The sequence below is a fragment of the Amphibalanus amphitrite genome, unplaced genomic scaffold, assembly GCF_019059575.1.
Source record: "Amphibalanus amphitrite isolate SeventyFive unplaced genomic scaffold, NRLGWU_Aamphi_draft 001151F_arrow, whole genome shotgun sequence".
NCBI lineage: Eukaryota > Metazoa > Arthropoda > Thecostraca > Balanomorpha > Balanidae > Amphibalanus > Amphibalanus amphitrite.
The window spans coordinates 63,486-79,800 of NW_024882645.1; the positions used below are offsets into that span (position 1 = coordinate 63,486).

General features: G+C 48.0%; 1 protein-coding gene across 3 annotated transcripts; it reads left to right on the top strand.

Moving 5' to 3' along the window:
* The first annotated feature begins 1,051 nt into the window (after positions 1–1,051).
* LOC122370628 (snake venom 5'-nucleotidase-like) lies at positions 1,052–15,563 on the top strand. Of its 3 annotated transcripts, none has more exons than XM_043346378.1 (15): positions 1,052–1,276; positions 1,929–2,215; positions 2,478–2,625; positions 3,004–3,081; positions 3,519–3,632; positions 8,065–8,170; positions 8,494–8,559; positions 8,899–8,982; positions 11,174–11,295; positions 11,784–11,976; positions 12,215–12,370; positions 12,754–12,875; positions 13,403–13,481; positions 13,828–13,995; positions 14,335–15,563. In XM_043346378.1, the coding sequence occupies exons 2-15, from the start codon at positions 1,932–1,934 to the stop codon at positions 14,409–14,411; spliced, it is 1,797 nt and encodes a 598-aa protein (XP_043202313.1). In that variant the 5' UTR covers positions 1,052–1,276; positions 1,929–1,931; the 3' UTR covers positions 14,412–15,563. The 3 variants fall into 3 exon arrangements, with proteins under 3 accessions (XP_043202313.1, XP_043202310.1, XP_043202311.1); XM_043346375.1 differs by having other exon boundaries at positions 1,065–1,249; XM_043346376.1 differs by having other exon boundaries at positions 1,068–1,147.
* Positions 15,564–16,315: the final 752 nt, after the last annotated feature.

The window sequence follows — 16,315 nt, forward strand, 5'->3', positions numbered from 1 at the left end:
ACTCTTTAGAGGTCATGTGTGCCGATATATGTCATGAAATGACATTCATTGGCATTGGAATCCTTCAGCAAAAAGAAAAAAAAACCACATGGAGCCTATCCGTCGTCGATTATATCAAGGCAATCGCGATACGAAAGCAACTTCTGTCGGCCCGTCCTCTCGATGATCAAGTGACTAAACGCCGTGCATAGACGTGTTACATAAGGGACAATGTAGCAACTGAGATGAATGATGATTGCACAACCGGTACAGATGAAATGTTTTCGGCAATCCTCCAACCTATACTTCAATGGCCATGTTGTAATAAATGCCAGACGTACGAATTTATTTCGTCGCATAAAACCCTGCAAAATAATCGTTTACGCAGTACCAAATGGCTGCCGTTCTAAAAATGAAAAAAACGTGTACAATTCGTGACAAAGATTATCTCTTTCGAAAAAGAGTTGACACCCAAAAGTGCATTGCCATCCGGTTCCATCGATATATCTATAGGTGTAATGTCTGATACAACCTGTATCTGTAGGTATTTAGGGTAGCAGGCATTGCAATCCTGGGTAGGACAGATTTTCCGATTATCAGAAAGGACTATGGCGTCCTGAAGAGCGATTCCGGGCGTTCCTATGCAACACATAAAATCGCAGTTACGTTCATATTTCATGTTCGCATACTCGCACTAAGTAAGAAGTAAAAAGTCTTCGGACTTTCTCCTATAGTTTTTACTGAAATGCGTCATAAATACAACGCACACGGCACATGTATGGAAGCGTATAGTAAGAACATTAGGTACATTTAAATGGCTTCCCTAGATTCTCAGATAAAAAATCACTTTCTAGTCGAATTCGAATAATAACGAACAACATATATACGTCCTAATATCATGAGTGCATACCACATTCGGGTGTATAAAAACTACCTTGTTAAAATTGCTTCCGCTCCATCGGTCATTGGGTCGTTTTTTCATTTCACTGCACTCTGGCGCTGTTATCGGCCGCGCGAGAGGCGCCCTTCTCGCGGCCGATAACAGCGTGCCGTAGGTGCCGAGCGGTCACTTGCCGTGAATAGTCGATATGTGGCACATTGTGTGTACCGTGCCGGAGCGATAGCACCGCGGGCCGATAGGGCAGGGAGATTGTGCAGGACCAGCCAGGTAGGGCATGTGATGTGACCGGGACATGTGACCGAGGAGTGACACAGGTGAACATCGCAACACGGGACACAGGTGTGAGCAGTGAGTCACACGGCGGAACTGGTGAGCATCATCCCAAGCGAAAAACAGGTAAACACTAAACAAGTGGGAGGCAAGCAAGTGCGAAAACTTGCCGAAAACAGCAGTGTCATACCAGGCGACACTGCTGTGAGTCAGCCAAAATAAATATATAAAAGTGCACTTTAACTGTAAACTGTTCCTGTCTTTCTAGTTTTATATCTATTATACACAGCTGTAATACATATTCTGCAAGCGGAGGACCCAACCTTCCTCACCGTTGTCCGTTTCGCCGCTACTTTAGCAATAAAGCTTCGCGAAAAAAAATAGAGCTTACCCTGACCTTGACCTGAAGCCAATTCAGCCTGTTCAAAACAAAAATCGTCTCGTTGCAATAAAACAAAAAATGATGACGGCTAAATATTTACTTTTTGGCCATTTCTGACTTCGCTAGTTGACCCAAGGCAAAAAATCGTTACAATATTTATCTGTGCATCGTAATGACATAATAGCTCGTACCGAATATTCCGCAAAGTCCTAGCTCAACTTGATTGTGAAAGCGAAAGGCCCCTCACCTTATCGGTGGAGTCAGGTTTGTACGTAGATCCGATCTGTACGGCGAGAGGCAAACCGTAGCACTGAGATCCAATTTAGCGATGCATCTTCTAATTAAAATGTTTAAGTGCCTATCCATTATCTTACATAGGTACTGATAATATTTCAGATAATGATGCAGATAATGATACGGTGCTTGGCTGCACTCGTGCTTCTGGCGGTCTCCGCTAGATGTCAGGCGGCGAAACTGCTCATCTACAGCAGCGACCTGTTCGGCCACTACGTGCCGTACAACGAGTCGCTGTACGACTGTCCTCTGAAGCCTGTCTCGAGGAGGGGCCTGTTTCCTCTGACGATGCAGCTGGAGGGGGAGGAGGACGGATTGCTGGCCCTGGAGGAGGAGATCGTGGAACAGTGGCTGCCCTGGGGCGACTGTGGGGTCGGTGGCGTGCCCCGGTAAGTACCTAACATCTTTACACAAACTCTAAAAATATCGAACGGTAGTTGTTGCGTAATATCCATAACCTTTATCAGCTTTCGCATTCTGAGATTACTAAAAATATGTATGTACAAGAAAAAAATACTTTTTTTAAAGAAATTTTACTTATGTAGCTTCAAGGACGGAGTATTCTGGCTGCGAGCCAATCACCTCAAAACCTGTCTAATCGAACCCGTGTCCCCTTCCTCCTCCTCTGATGTCCCGTCGGGCGGCTGGCAGGCTGGTCGGCCAGCTGTCCACGTTCTTTGAGCCGGCTACCGAGAAGTACACCCTGGTGACTGGTGGCAACATCCTGGGTGACGGGGACTGGGAGTTGCCGGCCAACGTGTCGGCCGCCGCCCTCGCTGCCGTCCAGTTCGATGTCATGGTCAGTCAGCGGTGCTAAGGGGCGCGCTGAGGGGTCAGACAGGGGTGCTAAGGGGTGCATAAGGTGTTGAGGGGTGCTGAGAGGCGCTGAGAGGTTATTCAGGGGTGCTGAGGGGTGTTGCTGGGTGCTGAGGGGTGCTGAGATGTCAGCCAGGGGTGCTTAGCAGCCCGCCAGGGGTGCTGATGAGTCATTCAGGGGGTACAGTGGTGAGTCTGTACCCGCTGAGGAGCCTGTAAGGGGTACTTTATGTATCGTGATGACAACTATATAGCATTGGCGGTGGGTGGCTTCATCCTTCATAATCATTCATTTATGATTTATTGTGAAGCGATTCATAGACGGCAGAGTTAAAGCGATGCACGGTGATTCTGTTCTCAGGGCCTTGGCCCGGGAGAGTTCCTTCGTGGAACACCGTTCCTGAGGGAGTTTCTGACAACTATCAACGACAGCGCGCCGGTAAGTGCGATGGTGAACGGACTATAAGAAGACGATACTCTTAAACTTCATGAATGATGCGTGGCTCCGGTTACATTATTGAAATGTATAATATTTGTATTTGACAACAGCAGACACTCCACAGACTATTCGTGGCTAAAGGGGTCATTAATGTCACGGTAAAAGACAGGTTAAAGTGAAACTCGCATACAGTCGCACACACACACATACACACACACAGACAAAGGCTTCATCACTCTATCGCCGGAAAAATAAAATAATATTCCACATTACTGCACACGTTGATACAGTTTTGCAAATATTATGAACGGTAAGGCATTTCTTTTTCAATCTATACGGAGTTTGTTCGTGGCATTGCATGAAATTTGACGTTTCGAATTTTTGCAAAGATTTGTGTCTCCTGGACACATGACGAAAGTAATACTCTCGTATTTCAGACCACTGTCGTCGCCTGCAACGTCCAGTCGGACCTCCTGGGTGACCTGATTAAACCGTATGTCATCATTAACGGTACCCTCTTTGTCGGTGTAGTCGACCCTGTAGTTGTACCGGTAAGTAAGTATACTCATATGTACTCGGACGAAAGCATCACCTTTTGTCTTTCAAATTTAGCACGGGTGTCTTAGATAGGTGGATTTCGGTTTAACCCTATTCCTGGCGGGCTCCGCCGGGACAAGAAACTGGCGGGGGGGGGTCCGATTCGGCCCCCCCCCCCCTTCAGATCTCAAAAACTACACATCGCAGCGACAAACGGCGAACAGCGTTTGATAGGTCGTTTAAAGATCTACAACTTTTACATAAAACATTTTCAGGTCAGGTCAATATTGAGGTCACCAGAGGTCATCAACGATAAAATGTTTTGGAATTAGTTACCTATATAACTTTTAAACTAAGAAACATAGAGACATAAAACCAATACATTTTTTGTTGCTCTCGCCGAGGCGATGCGAAATAAGTATGTGATGACCTTCACAGGTCAATTTGAAATTTGACCTGAGGTCAAGGTCAGGTCATTCATCAATGAGGTTGTGGGGTATGGTCATGCTGCATACCAAACGACGCGCCTTGACCAGGCGAGCAGTTTGGTACCACTTACAAGTCTTTAGCACCATCATGTCGTGATTTATTGACAGAAAAACGATTTATGACGTCACATGACCTCAGATGACCTTTGCCGGTGCCCCTGTCAATTAGCGGCACCAGGATCATCACCGATGAGATAATCTTCCATAATACTGAAATAATTGGGTGGTTTTGACTCGTTTACACGAAGCAGGAGGCGTTTCAATATTTTCCCATAGGCTTGCAATGTAAAGGTCACGAGTCTGGCCTGACCTCAGGTCACAGATACGAAAATTCTGAGATATACAAATTGCACATACTGGTACCCTAACTAAAGCCTGAAGAGAAGAAATTGATTGGTCAAAAACTCTAGCTATGGCGTGATTGCAAACTTTTCTGAGGTAGGGTCACCAAACCGCCTCTGGTGACCTGACCTGAGGTCAGAGCAACTCAAAATTTTCAGAAATGTTGCGTAAAAGCCTTTTATGAAAAGTCAGAAAATTTGAGCTTCCTAGCTCAAAGCATTTGGGAGAAATAACCAAAAAATCTCAGGGGGGGCTCCTGACCCAGTAAACATGCCGACGTCGGCCCGACGTCGGCCGACGTCGGGGTGACGTCGGCAACTCGGCATCGGCATGCCGACGTCGGCCCGACGTCGGTCCAACCTCGGCACGACGTATGTATGTATGTATGTATTGATCTAAAATCCATCCACATAACATGGTTTTTCAGGATTCAGCGTCATGCACAATACAGTAAAATGCAAGAAGGCAATAGGCACTGGCAGATAAAATAAGACAACTAACTGCACTAAAACCGGAATAAAACACAGCACCCCAAGATCTCAGGCTTCGCTGGCCGCCACTGCGCGGCGAAACGCGGTCAGCGTGGGCTGCTCCCTGACGGCCGGCGGCAGCCGGTTCCACGCGGCAGCAGCGCGGTAACTAAACGTTCTCTGTGTGGAAGAGAGCCTACACTTCTGCAGCTCCAGGGCGCCAGCTTCTACAGAGCGTGTGACCCGGCCAGACACCTCAGAGCGGGACACAAACATGCGGCGGATGGAGAGAGGGTAAGCTGGTATGTGGAGCGCCTTCCACACCTTCAGTAGGTCCCTCTCCCACACCAGCCGCTCCACTCTGGGCCAGCCCAGGGATGCCAGAGCCGGCCCGATCCTCTCCCGACGCCGCACGCCTGTCACGATCCGAGCACTGAAGTTGATGAGTTTTTGGATCCGAGTGAGTTGATTTTTTGTGGTTCCGCCCCACACCGAAATGCAGTACAGAATGTGAGGGAACACGTGGGTCTCAATGAGTAACTTTAGCGTTTCCTGGTCAAAATGGTGGCGGAACTTGGAGAGGGATATGAGGAGGGCATTGCACCTCCTGACGATGTGACTGATGTTGGCGTCCCAGGCCAAACACGAGTCGACAGTCACCCCCAACAATTTGATGGTTGGTGACGGTTTTAAGACTGACTCAGCTATGCAGATATGGAAGTTTTAGACCTTGCTGAGAGTCTGGCGGGTTCCGATGAGAATGAAGTCGGTCTTTTGAGGGTTCATTTTAAGAGAATTTGAGCTAAACCAGTGTTTCATGACATCCAAGGAGTTTTCGACACGTTGTTTTAGTGATGCTAAATTTTGAGGGTCAGGACGCGAGTGATCGAGCAGCTGGGCATCGTCAGCATATGCGATCATCCGACAGTCCGGTAGATGGCAGTGCAGGTCGTTCGTTAGCAGGCTGAAGAGGATCGGCCCGGGACCGGCAGGACTGTTCTGCCGCCCCTGACCAGCTGCCCGCGGCCGCCAAGATAACTACCAAACCAGGTCGGGTCGATCCCGTACCACTCCAGCTTGCGCAGGAGGACGCCGTGGTCGACGCTGTCGAAGGCCTTGCTGAGGTCAGCTGCCGTGACTGAGGAGACCTCTCCCCGCTCTGAGTTCTGGCTGATCCATTCGACAGCGTCGAGCACGGCGTCCTCCGTGCTGTGACATGATCGGTAGGCGTACTGGTTGTAAAATAAAATGTTGTGGTCCGATAGGTACCGCGACAGTTGGTCACACACAACCTTTTCAACAACTTTTGACAAGTGAGATAAAAGTGAGATCGGTCTGTGGCTAGATGGTTCGTGTACATCACCGCGTGGCTTAAGGATCGGCACCACCTCGGCAGTTTTCCACGCCTCAGGGAAAACACCTTTGGTTAGGGACACATTCACAAGTCGCAGCAGGTGGGGGCCAATCACATCAAAACAGCGCTTCACCGCACCGAGTGGCACCCCGTCCAGCCCCACCGCCCCAGACGAGTTCATCCGCCTCACAGCTCGCGCCAGCTCCGGTAGGGTCGCAGGCTGGAGCCGGAACGCCGCTGAGACTACTATAGGCGGCCGCGGGGCTAGGCCCGCAGTGACGTCATCATTCAAGTCGGCCGCGATGCGAGAGCCCACCGACGCGAAGAACTCGTTGAATCGGTCAGCGCGGGCCCGCTGCTCGGCTGCACTCTTGTCTGAAGTCGAGTGTGCTGAAGCGGAGGGCGCCAGGTAGAACCTCCTGAGGCTGGACCAGAACTCCTTGCGGTCAGAGGCCAACGTCGGCTGGATGTCGGATATGCCCGCATGTACCGACGTCCAGCCGAGGTCCAGCCGACGTCGGGCCGACGTCGGACCGAGATCAATTGCTGAGGTTCAGCCGACGTCGGGCCGACGTCGGGGCGACGTCGGACCGACATCGGCCGCTGTTTCGACCGTTAAAATAATATAAAATACATGTTTCATGTTTCATAAAGAGCTTCTGTATTCAAAATATCCTCAGGAAACTCAAATCTTCCTCCACGCCGCAACCCCCTGATCCGGACTGGACGGGAAACTTTATCCCATTTGGGATTGCCCGTAAGCCGAGCTCGCCCGTAGCCGGGTGCGGTGAGTGCTTGGGGGCTGCTCGGCCTATCCTTTGGTCAGGCTCAGCCCCGGCAACTCACCAGGGCCGGGCCCAGTTCATATAGAAAGGCCAGTCGGCAAGTGTCACTTTGCCAAAGTGCCACTTATCAAAGGGACACTTTGGGAAACGTTGGTGCAGGTGTGTAACTGTAAGAGTGGCTATATGAATCCATATTCCATTGTGGGGTCGCCCTTTCCAGTAAGTGTCACGTACAACAGCAATGGGACCAGGGACTATGAACTGGACCCAGGGTGCTCGCCAAGAAGACCAATGTCTCCATCCTATCATCCTTCCGGCTCTGAAATGGTCTTGTCAGACCGAAAGGGCATAACCCAACAAAACAAACTATATTCGGTATCTGGCTGCGTGGTGTAGTGGTTAGCGCACTAACCTCCCGTTCAAATGCCACGGGGTTCGAATCCCATCGCTGGCTGATGCTTTTGGCGTAAACATGCCGACGTCGGCGACTGGGTGGCTCAAATCCCGCCGCCGCGCCGGTTGATATTTTTGGCGCGTTGTTCCAATAAACATGCCGACGTCGGCCCCGTCGGTCCAACGACGAACGATCTCGTCAACCTCGGCAAACGACCTCGGCCCGACGTCGGCTCGACGTCGGCTGGACTTCGGCTGGACGTCGGAACATGCGGGCATATCCGACGTCCAGCCGATGTCGGGCCGAGGTTGAACCGACGTTGGGCCGACATCGGGCCGAGCCTCGGCCCGACGTCGGGCCGACGTCGGCATGTTTACTGGGGAGGCCCCCCCCCCCGCCAGGAATAGGATTAAGTTAGATGTTGAAAACTGAAGAGCCAACCCACTAACGCCTTTATGTCAAGCTGGTCTGTTGACACGGTTCAATGGATTACTCCTTATGGATTGCTATAGGATTTTAATGCTACTCAAATTTAATATCAACTTCGTAGTGTTCCTCCCCACCCATGTCCCTACTAGGATCGCGGTTATGACCACTGTGCGTCACTTTACAGGACTTTGTCGCCCTGGACACAGACCTTCAGCTGTCGAATACAAGCTGTGTCCAGGATATAATAAACAAACAAAGCAAAAACAATACGATACCCGTCGTTGTCGTCGGTAAGTTGCGAATAGGGTACATGAGCTCCCAAAGGTTGCATGGTCGGAATCGCACACATCGCGTACGCTTATACATGAAAATGTTTTAGCCGCTCTTCACTGCTTGGGTGAAGGTACTGTTGCCTTCGCAAGACGGTAATGATATGTAAATCACTGATTTCACGAAGAACCACTACCTATAGTCCCTTTTTGATGTTAGGCGTACGATATCAATTTTTGCCATTTATTCCCACATAATTCCTGAAGAAAGACCGCAATATCTCACTGACGATCCGCAATCGTTCTTTACGTCTTGTAAACACATAACGGTTTTTTTTCGTCAGGCTCAGCTGCATCTCTGGACTCCAGCATTTTCGATGCCACCGGCGTCACAGCATTCGTTATATCTGGTAAGCATATCATGCTTCGTATGTGCAGGCTGCGGCGGTTTCTGAAAAGTGATAAGCTGATTAAAAAATACAATGATGACATGACTGAGAGAGAGAGGAAGGGGAGAGAGGGAGAGAGAGAGAGAGAGAGAGAGAGAGAGAGAGAGAGAGAGAGAGAGAGAGAGAGAGAGAGAGAGAAAGAGAAAGAGAGAGAGAGAGAAATACCTGAAGCCTTAGAGGGCATCTTACGGATTTGGGGGTTGCAAAAGATACACCTATACCTGCATTCCCATATCTTTGGATAGGCTGCAGACTGCAGCCCCTTTTCAGCTCGGCTACAGATTTGTCCATCGTTTTCAGGTCTCCCGAAGCAGGATAAGCAAAAGGCTTTGATGGCACAAGACCAAAAGGCTAATAAAACGACGCTCGTCACTGGCGGCTATGGTGAGTTCTTTCGCAACTGAGCCATTTACTGCATGGAAGTGTAACCCTCGCCGGCACAGGGCACTTATTGCCATTTATTCCCACATCATTCCTGAAGATAGTTGATAGTTGATGTTGATAGTTGATGCAACCCGCCTAAGGGTTTTTGCGAATAACTCGCGTAAAAAGCGGCCGATTGCGACGAAACTTTCAGTAACCTCGCATTGATCAATTTTACACCTACCCTGAAAATTTCATGACCCCGACCCCAATGACCTTTGACCTGTGACCTCTTTTCCGAGACCATGTTTGGCCGGAATCGCGATTCGGCGTATGTCGGCTCGCATTAGCCGCGCGTTTGCAAGCTTTTCGTGGTTTCAAACGTTCAAACATGTGATTTGATGTTGCTCCCATACATAAGGGTGGGTGTCAAGGTCACATGAAGGTCAGGTCAGGTCACTGACCTTTGGTGACCTCAGGTGACCTCGGTTCACTTTTTCGAGTTTTACATGTTTCTAGGCTAGTTTTTGGAGCTGCATTCGAATTTAGCAACACTGAAAACAAGTTGAAAGAACGTTATGCAAAAGCATCTTAAAATATTCCACACTTAGGTTTTTTTGGTATTAGGGTAAACTGGCTTAGAGGCGAAGCAGAACGTCTGGTTCATGAAGAACACACACAGTGTTTCACATAGACCGAAGACACGTGCTGCTTCTTCGCGTGCAATCTTAGTGGCCCCAGGGGGGCTTCAACTCGACCAACACCGGTTCTTCTTCGTTCTCCCTAGTCACGTGATATTACGTCACACCAAACGCGCGAAAGATAAACCCTTTGAAGGTTTTGCACGAACTAGCATCGGGTTTAAGAAGAAGGAGTTGTGGTCAGGGGTGTCGTTTTCCGAAAATGATTGGTAGGGCCCAAAGGCGGCGGCCGGACATATGTGACGTGGATTACAAGGTAGGGTACCCCCAAATCTGTCTTTTTCATCGGATTTCGGCCACTTATTTTTTTCGCCTTGGTCATTGACACGACAAACCAAAATCTAAAAAAAAAATGCGAAGTCTGAGTCCTTACCGAGCCCCATGCACAAAACGTGCACTGTGCAGTTATACAGGTAATAGTGTCGGAGGGATATACGTCATACTAAAAGAGGCCCACGCCGACGGCTGTGCTGAAAGGGGCCAGGAACGGCTTTGATGGCCCGCCCCAAGCCGAATGAAAAAGACGGCTGCGGGGCTTTGAAGACCCACGCCAATTGCAGGATTCGACAACTAACGAGGTCTCGAGACACCACGATAGTTGGAAAGACCTGCTTGCCAAATTAAAAGGATGACAGTACGAGCCGGCGTTCAGCAAGTTACATGCCCGACCATGAAGAAGCAGAGATACAGCATCGACTTATTAGAACAAAAAGCTCATTTATTCAAATAACCACCGCTAAGACAAACACATTTCGCGCAGCGCTTCGGGAGAGCCCTCAAGGTCTCCATAATCAAATGGGTTTTGGACCCATCTCACGTCCAAGACGGCTGCTCTCGTCTCCCTGCAGTCAGCGAAGTTGCCACTGCTAATTTCCTTATGTTGGGGAAGAGGTGTCAACCAGAGAGTGCAGGGTGCGGAGAATAAAGAAGAAGCGCGCCATTTGAACATTTACGAAGTAGTTTTGGTGCCTTCGTAACATGTTACGAAGCTGTCAGAGGCGGTTGACACGTATTACGAATACCCGTCACAACCCCTACCGGTTGACCTGACCTGACCTGACCCGACCTGGTCTAAATGCTTAAAGATATCATGTCTGATCAAAACTAACACGATATTAGTGATTAGCACCCCGGAAAACCACATAGCAGCCACACTTTACGACTTTCTCACAGGTCCCGATTTTCCCGGTTTTCGGGTCATTGACCTGACCTGGAAGGTCACCCGATGACCTAGGACCTTAAAATTTGGTATCATCGGCTTTCTCTCGTGACGGGCAGCACGCTCGTTTTTTTTTTTTTCGCGAAGCTCTAGCTCGATCAGGGGCCAAACGCGAGGGGGTCGTACCTTGTGCCGTCGAAGGACGCAAAATGGCCTGTGCCGGCGAGGGATAAGACGCATGCGGGATGATTTCCATCTACATATTCAGCTTCTATCCGTCGCAACAGATTGTCCGTCGCCACGTGCTGTCTGATTGTCCCTTGGAGATAATGTCTTATGTCCACTCCGACAGGATCTACGATCGGCATCTTCAACATGACCAACCCGTCCGCTGCTCCGAACGTTACCACTCTGGACGGTGACGCTCCTGAGGACAGTGGAACGGCCAACACCACCGCACAGCTGCAGCAGGCGGTGAGGGCGTGGGATAGGCATTGGACTGTTGACTGAACTGTGGACTGGACTGTGAACTGGACTGGACCATTGACTGAACTGGACTGTGGACTGTGAACTAAACTGTGAACTGTGGACTGGACTGTGGACTGATCTGTAGACTGTACTAGAGTAGACTGTACTGGACTGTAGATTTGACTGGACTTTGGACTGGATTGTGAACTGACTGTTACAGCATCAAGAGATGACTGCGGAGTTTCGGTACTTTTTTAGGAACGGGGGTATGTCATCGACGCAGAGCAAGACGATGAATTTACTTGATACATTGACTGATGCTTTATGAATCAGTAAGAATACCTTATTGACTCCAAGACTGTCCTAGATCTAGCGTAGGTAAGTTGGCAAACCAGTGGTCCTACCAGGCTGTTTTACTAAACAATCTGGACTAAGTTGATAAAACTGTCAAAACTAACTTATATTTCAATCCATTTCATCTCTGCTCCTGCCAGGTGGCCGATTTCTACGCCACCAAGGTCACCTCATACTACGAACTGACGTCGGACAAGTGTGACGGCACCGAGTGCAGTCTCGGTGACGTCATCTGTGACGCCGCGCTGATTGGTGCGCTGCTCGACGGCCGGATCACGCCTCGGCCAATCGCCGTCTGGCCCGGACAAAACCTCACCGGCAAAATACCCAAAGGTTAGACAACGAAAGCACTCTGACTCAACATTTCTGTAAACCTACAGAAATGTCTGTAGAAACATAAATATACATATCTATAATAAATGCATAGAAATCGAAGCGTAAGTTAAAAAAGGTAGATGTCGCGTCTCTTTTAGCGACGTTATCAAGCCAACAAAAGTCTCTTCTTTGTTTTTCACTGACATACAATGAATATCGTATCAGTTGTTTTATTCAACGCTCGCTTCTATTCCAGGCAGCCTGACGGTGTCGCAGCTCTACGCCACCATACCTGACGAGCAGGTGGCCCTGGCTAACGCCTCTGGCGAGACGGTCATCAAGCTCTTCTCCCGCGCCGTGGAAGACATGACAGTGGACGCGTCGTCATCGAAAACCTTCCTTCAGGTGTCCGGTTAGTCGGCGACATTAGGTGGTATTCATTATTCAGGAAGCGGATATCTAGTTCGTTTGGAATGCTCTGCTTTTACATAGTACTTTGTGATAATCATTAGAAATGTGATGCAAAACTGTCGGCATTAACACTAAGGAAATAAAAATCCGGCTATCTTAGGAGAAAACTACAAAAATAAGAGGCCGGAAATCATTTTATATATCATTTACTGGAAAAAATACGTCATAATTCTTCTCGGAGCAGGCCTGGCCCGACCAGGCCCAAATCGGTCCTGGACTGGCGACTGCTTCTCTTGGCCTCGACTGCCTTTTTGACCTGACTGGATCTAATATTGATATCCAGACCGCTCGTGCTGACCTCTCGTCTGCCGTTCGTTTTGACAGGTGTCCGGGTGACCTATGACCTGGACCTGGCGCAGCCGTACCGCGCCAAGTACCTGATGAACCTGTGCCTGAACTGCACCCCGCAGGAGTACCTGCCCATCTCTAAATCCTGGAACTACACGGTATGGTAGAGTACCTGTCCATCTCTAAATCCTGCAACTACTCGGTATGGTGTTTTCAGCTGTTTTCAGCTGTTCGCCACGCCACGTGTGGATCGCTATGATAACAAATACATACAACTACACACATAATACACCCATCCGTACAGGTTTGACGATTGCCAGGCACGGAAAAGCATAACACTATTTTACTTGAAACGTGCCGGTGAATGAGTCGCCGTTAGAGGCAAATTGCTGGAGGTGCCTAAAATGATTTGATGTCGAAAAGCCGTTTCGAACTATCAGATGCGAGTCAGTGGCTCAACTTGGTATTGTGACATCAAATCTGTGGCTGCCACAGTACAATTACTCGCATCTTTATTCGCAGCTGTGTAAACTTGTAAAGAAATTTTTATTGACGTACCCGTTCCACAGGTCTGATACTATGCATCATCCAATCTCATTGCATCTCTTATTGCATCACACCGTCGCATATCCCGTAGCATCGAATCTGTCCGCTGTGTTTACCGACAATCTCCGATGCCTGTCAGGTTGCGCTGCCTGTGTCGATGGTGGGCCACCCGTACTGGAAGGACATCACCGACGAGTTCACCGGACTCCTGGTCACCGGTGAGACAGTCGGTGACGTCGAGGAACAGTCAGTGTGCTGTGTGCATGCTGTATTCATTATCTAGATCAAGAGCGTCATCACAAAATCGTAAATGCTCCAAATGCCTTTCGAAAACGTGCAACAGCATAAAATAGCATATATTCAGCATGTGCTGGAGTATGCTATTTTCTGGGCTCAATCATGATAATCAGCATTTATGTCAAAGCATTGTAAAAAAAAACGCTGATGCTTCAAAATTCATTCGTTTTCTGCCCACAGCTGTGCTGAGTGAAGCCCAAGAACTTACTTAGCGTAAACATTCCGTACTATTAGTTCACCAACTGACCACCAGAGGCGCTGCTGCAGGTTTCTCGGCCCGGGACGCTATCTCGGCGAAGGCGCAGGTGACTGGCCGGATCCTGTCGCCGGTGGGAGACAGAATCGACTTCACACACATCGCTCCGGACGTCGATCCCACCGACGACACGTTCATCGCCGTGCTGAGCACCGTGATCGTCTGCATGGTGGTGTTCGGTGAGAAGGGTCGCGGGTTCGAAACCGGGCGCGGAAAGAGTTTTATCGTGATAAAATTATTTTATTGAGATAAACACATTTTAACGTGCTCGTCACTATTGCTTTCAAGAGAAGATTACAATAAAATGTATGGAAGAGAACTGACGATTTTTCTATCGTGTCCATGATGACATTCTTGAGATCCAATCGTGTTTATATGCTTAAGCGGACGCTGGACAGTGTATTGTAACGTTATGACTATAGTTGTCCGCTCCGATGGACCGTATTCTTACCAACATATACGCCATTTGCATGCCGATTTATCATTGCTGCCCCATTACCGGGATGTCTGTTTGGCAGGTCTGGGGCTGTTTGGATTCAACGTTTGGTCGCGGCGCCAGAACCAGTTTGGGTCCACCACTGCGCTCCTGCGCTAGGGACACCGCACTAAGTGAAACCATCGCAGCTTATCGGGAGAGTGTCATGTGTTCATTAGTGGTATAAACAATCACGCGCTGTCAATTAATCCTTAATTGTGTTGCATGGTCTGTGATTGCGTGATGCATCTGGATAAGCTTGCTACATCTGGATCTCAGTGTGGCATACATGTTTATTGTTTGTAGATATATTGGACAGGTATGCAGTAAAGAGCCAGAAGCCTACGAATATATTCAAGAAACAATTTTGTATCTAATTGTTTCTTGAATATATTCGTAGGCTACCTACTGGCTGTTTATTGTTTAAGGTCATCATGTCCAGTTGTTCACGCATTGCGTCAGATTTTTCCTGCTAATTTGGAGATGTAGAGTGTGTCAGTATGATTGCTTCTCTATCGAATATCTATTGATCCATCAGTTGTTGCAACTGATATGTGCTACTATACTCTGTTTATTGATCTCATCTTACGCGTAACAACACTGATTAAACTATAAATGGTTTGACAGCAGAGTGCAGACTGATCAACGGGCCGGCAAGTACTTATCATGTAGAATATTCGATTAAAGGGACCCTCCCACCTTAACATTAGTTTTGAGTTGAGATAGCCAAATTGGTGGCCATGGCCTGCAAATACCGGTTTGGACACTCACAACATCGAGAAATGCTTTAATTCGAAGAAATGGAATTTCAAACTTGCAGTTTTCGGATTCTAAGGGGCTAATGCATTGGTATGCCCCCTTAGAATTTGTGACGTCAGCGGAGATCTAACGATTTTTAAATCTTAGACTAAAACCATCGTTAACACGTGGTGGTATACGCTGCTTTGCGCGCAACGTCTGCCGCACTTTAAGGCTGCCAAATTATTGCTTCCAAATAAAGTCGCTAGTAACAGGGAGATCCCAAAAAGTAAACAAAAGTAAAAGCCTAATATCTTGAAAACCAGTGAATATTTTTCGGTGAAGTTTGGTAGATATTCGTTTTCGCTCTTTCTGAACCAAGGGACATCACTTTCATGCCAATTAATTAACTTTTTTGAAGGTGGGAGGGTCCCTTTAAGAACTAAGAGAATATGATTGCATGTAGTGTGAGCATTTATGCGCCTTGAATGTATATCATGTCATCTGATACATCAAATATAATTGCTGAGTGTGCTTTCTCTTAGAAGTGGGAATGTTTTCCCCGCTTTATTTTGTCAATGGCATCAGCACCAAACAATTATAACACTATTGCTTAACAAAACGAAAATGCTAGTAGGAACATCGGATAAGATAAAAACAGCACAGAACATGCGAACCCAAACAATATATTACATAGGCTATCATGTAAGGAAATTATGATTCTGCGACATTTAGTGCTATGCGAGGAACTAATTACAAGCATAGCTCGGTGCATCCCAATTCCCATCCCACGGCCTTTCTAACACGATATAACTCCGCGGCACACTAATTAACGGTGGCTGTAATTACCTACATACTGAACCGCTCATTGGTAATCGTGTGGTTCAAGGCAGCTGGCCACGGATTAAGTGCCACTCAAGGTCATTTATTCAGTTGTGAATACGCATCTACACGTATCTGGATTTTAAAGCAGGGTCTTCATGAGCTGTTAGCAGGTACCTTTTTCAATTTTCAGATTTTAACGATGTTCATAATTTGGTTATAGCCACATGTATCTTCTTTATTTTCCCAAACTCCCTAACGTGAAGAGAAAAATACGCTTCAAATGCGAGGGCATTAGACACAAGAAGAAGGAAAATTAGATAAGTTGAATTTGTATTCGATACTGCAACTACCAAATACTAATGGCCGAAAAAGAGCTGGAACCTGGCTTTCAATTAGGTACGTTAAACGGGCGGGTTAGCACAAAATGAACATTATCTGTAACGCTCCACAATCCTCTACCT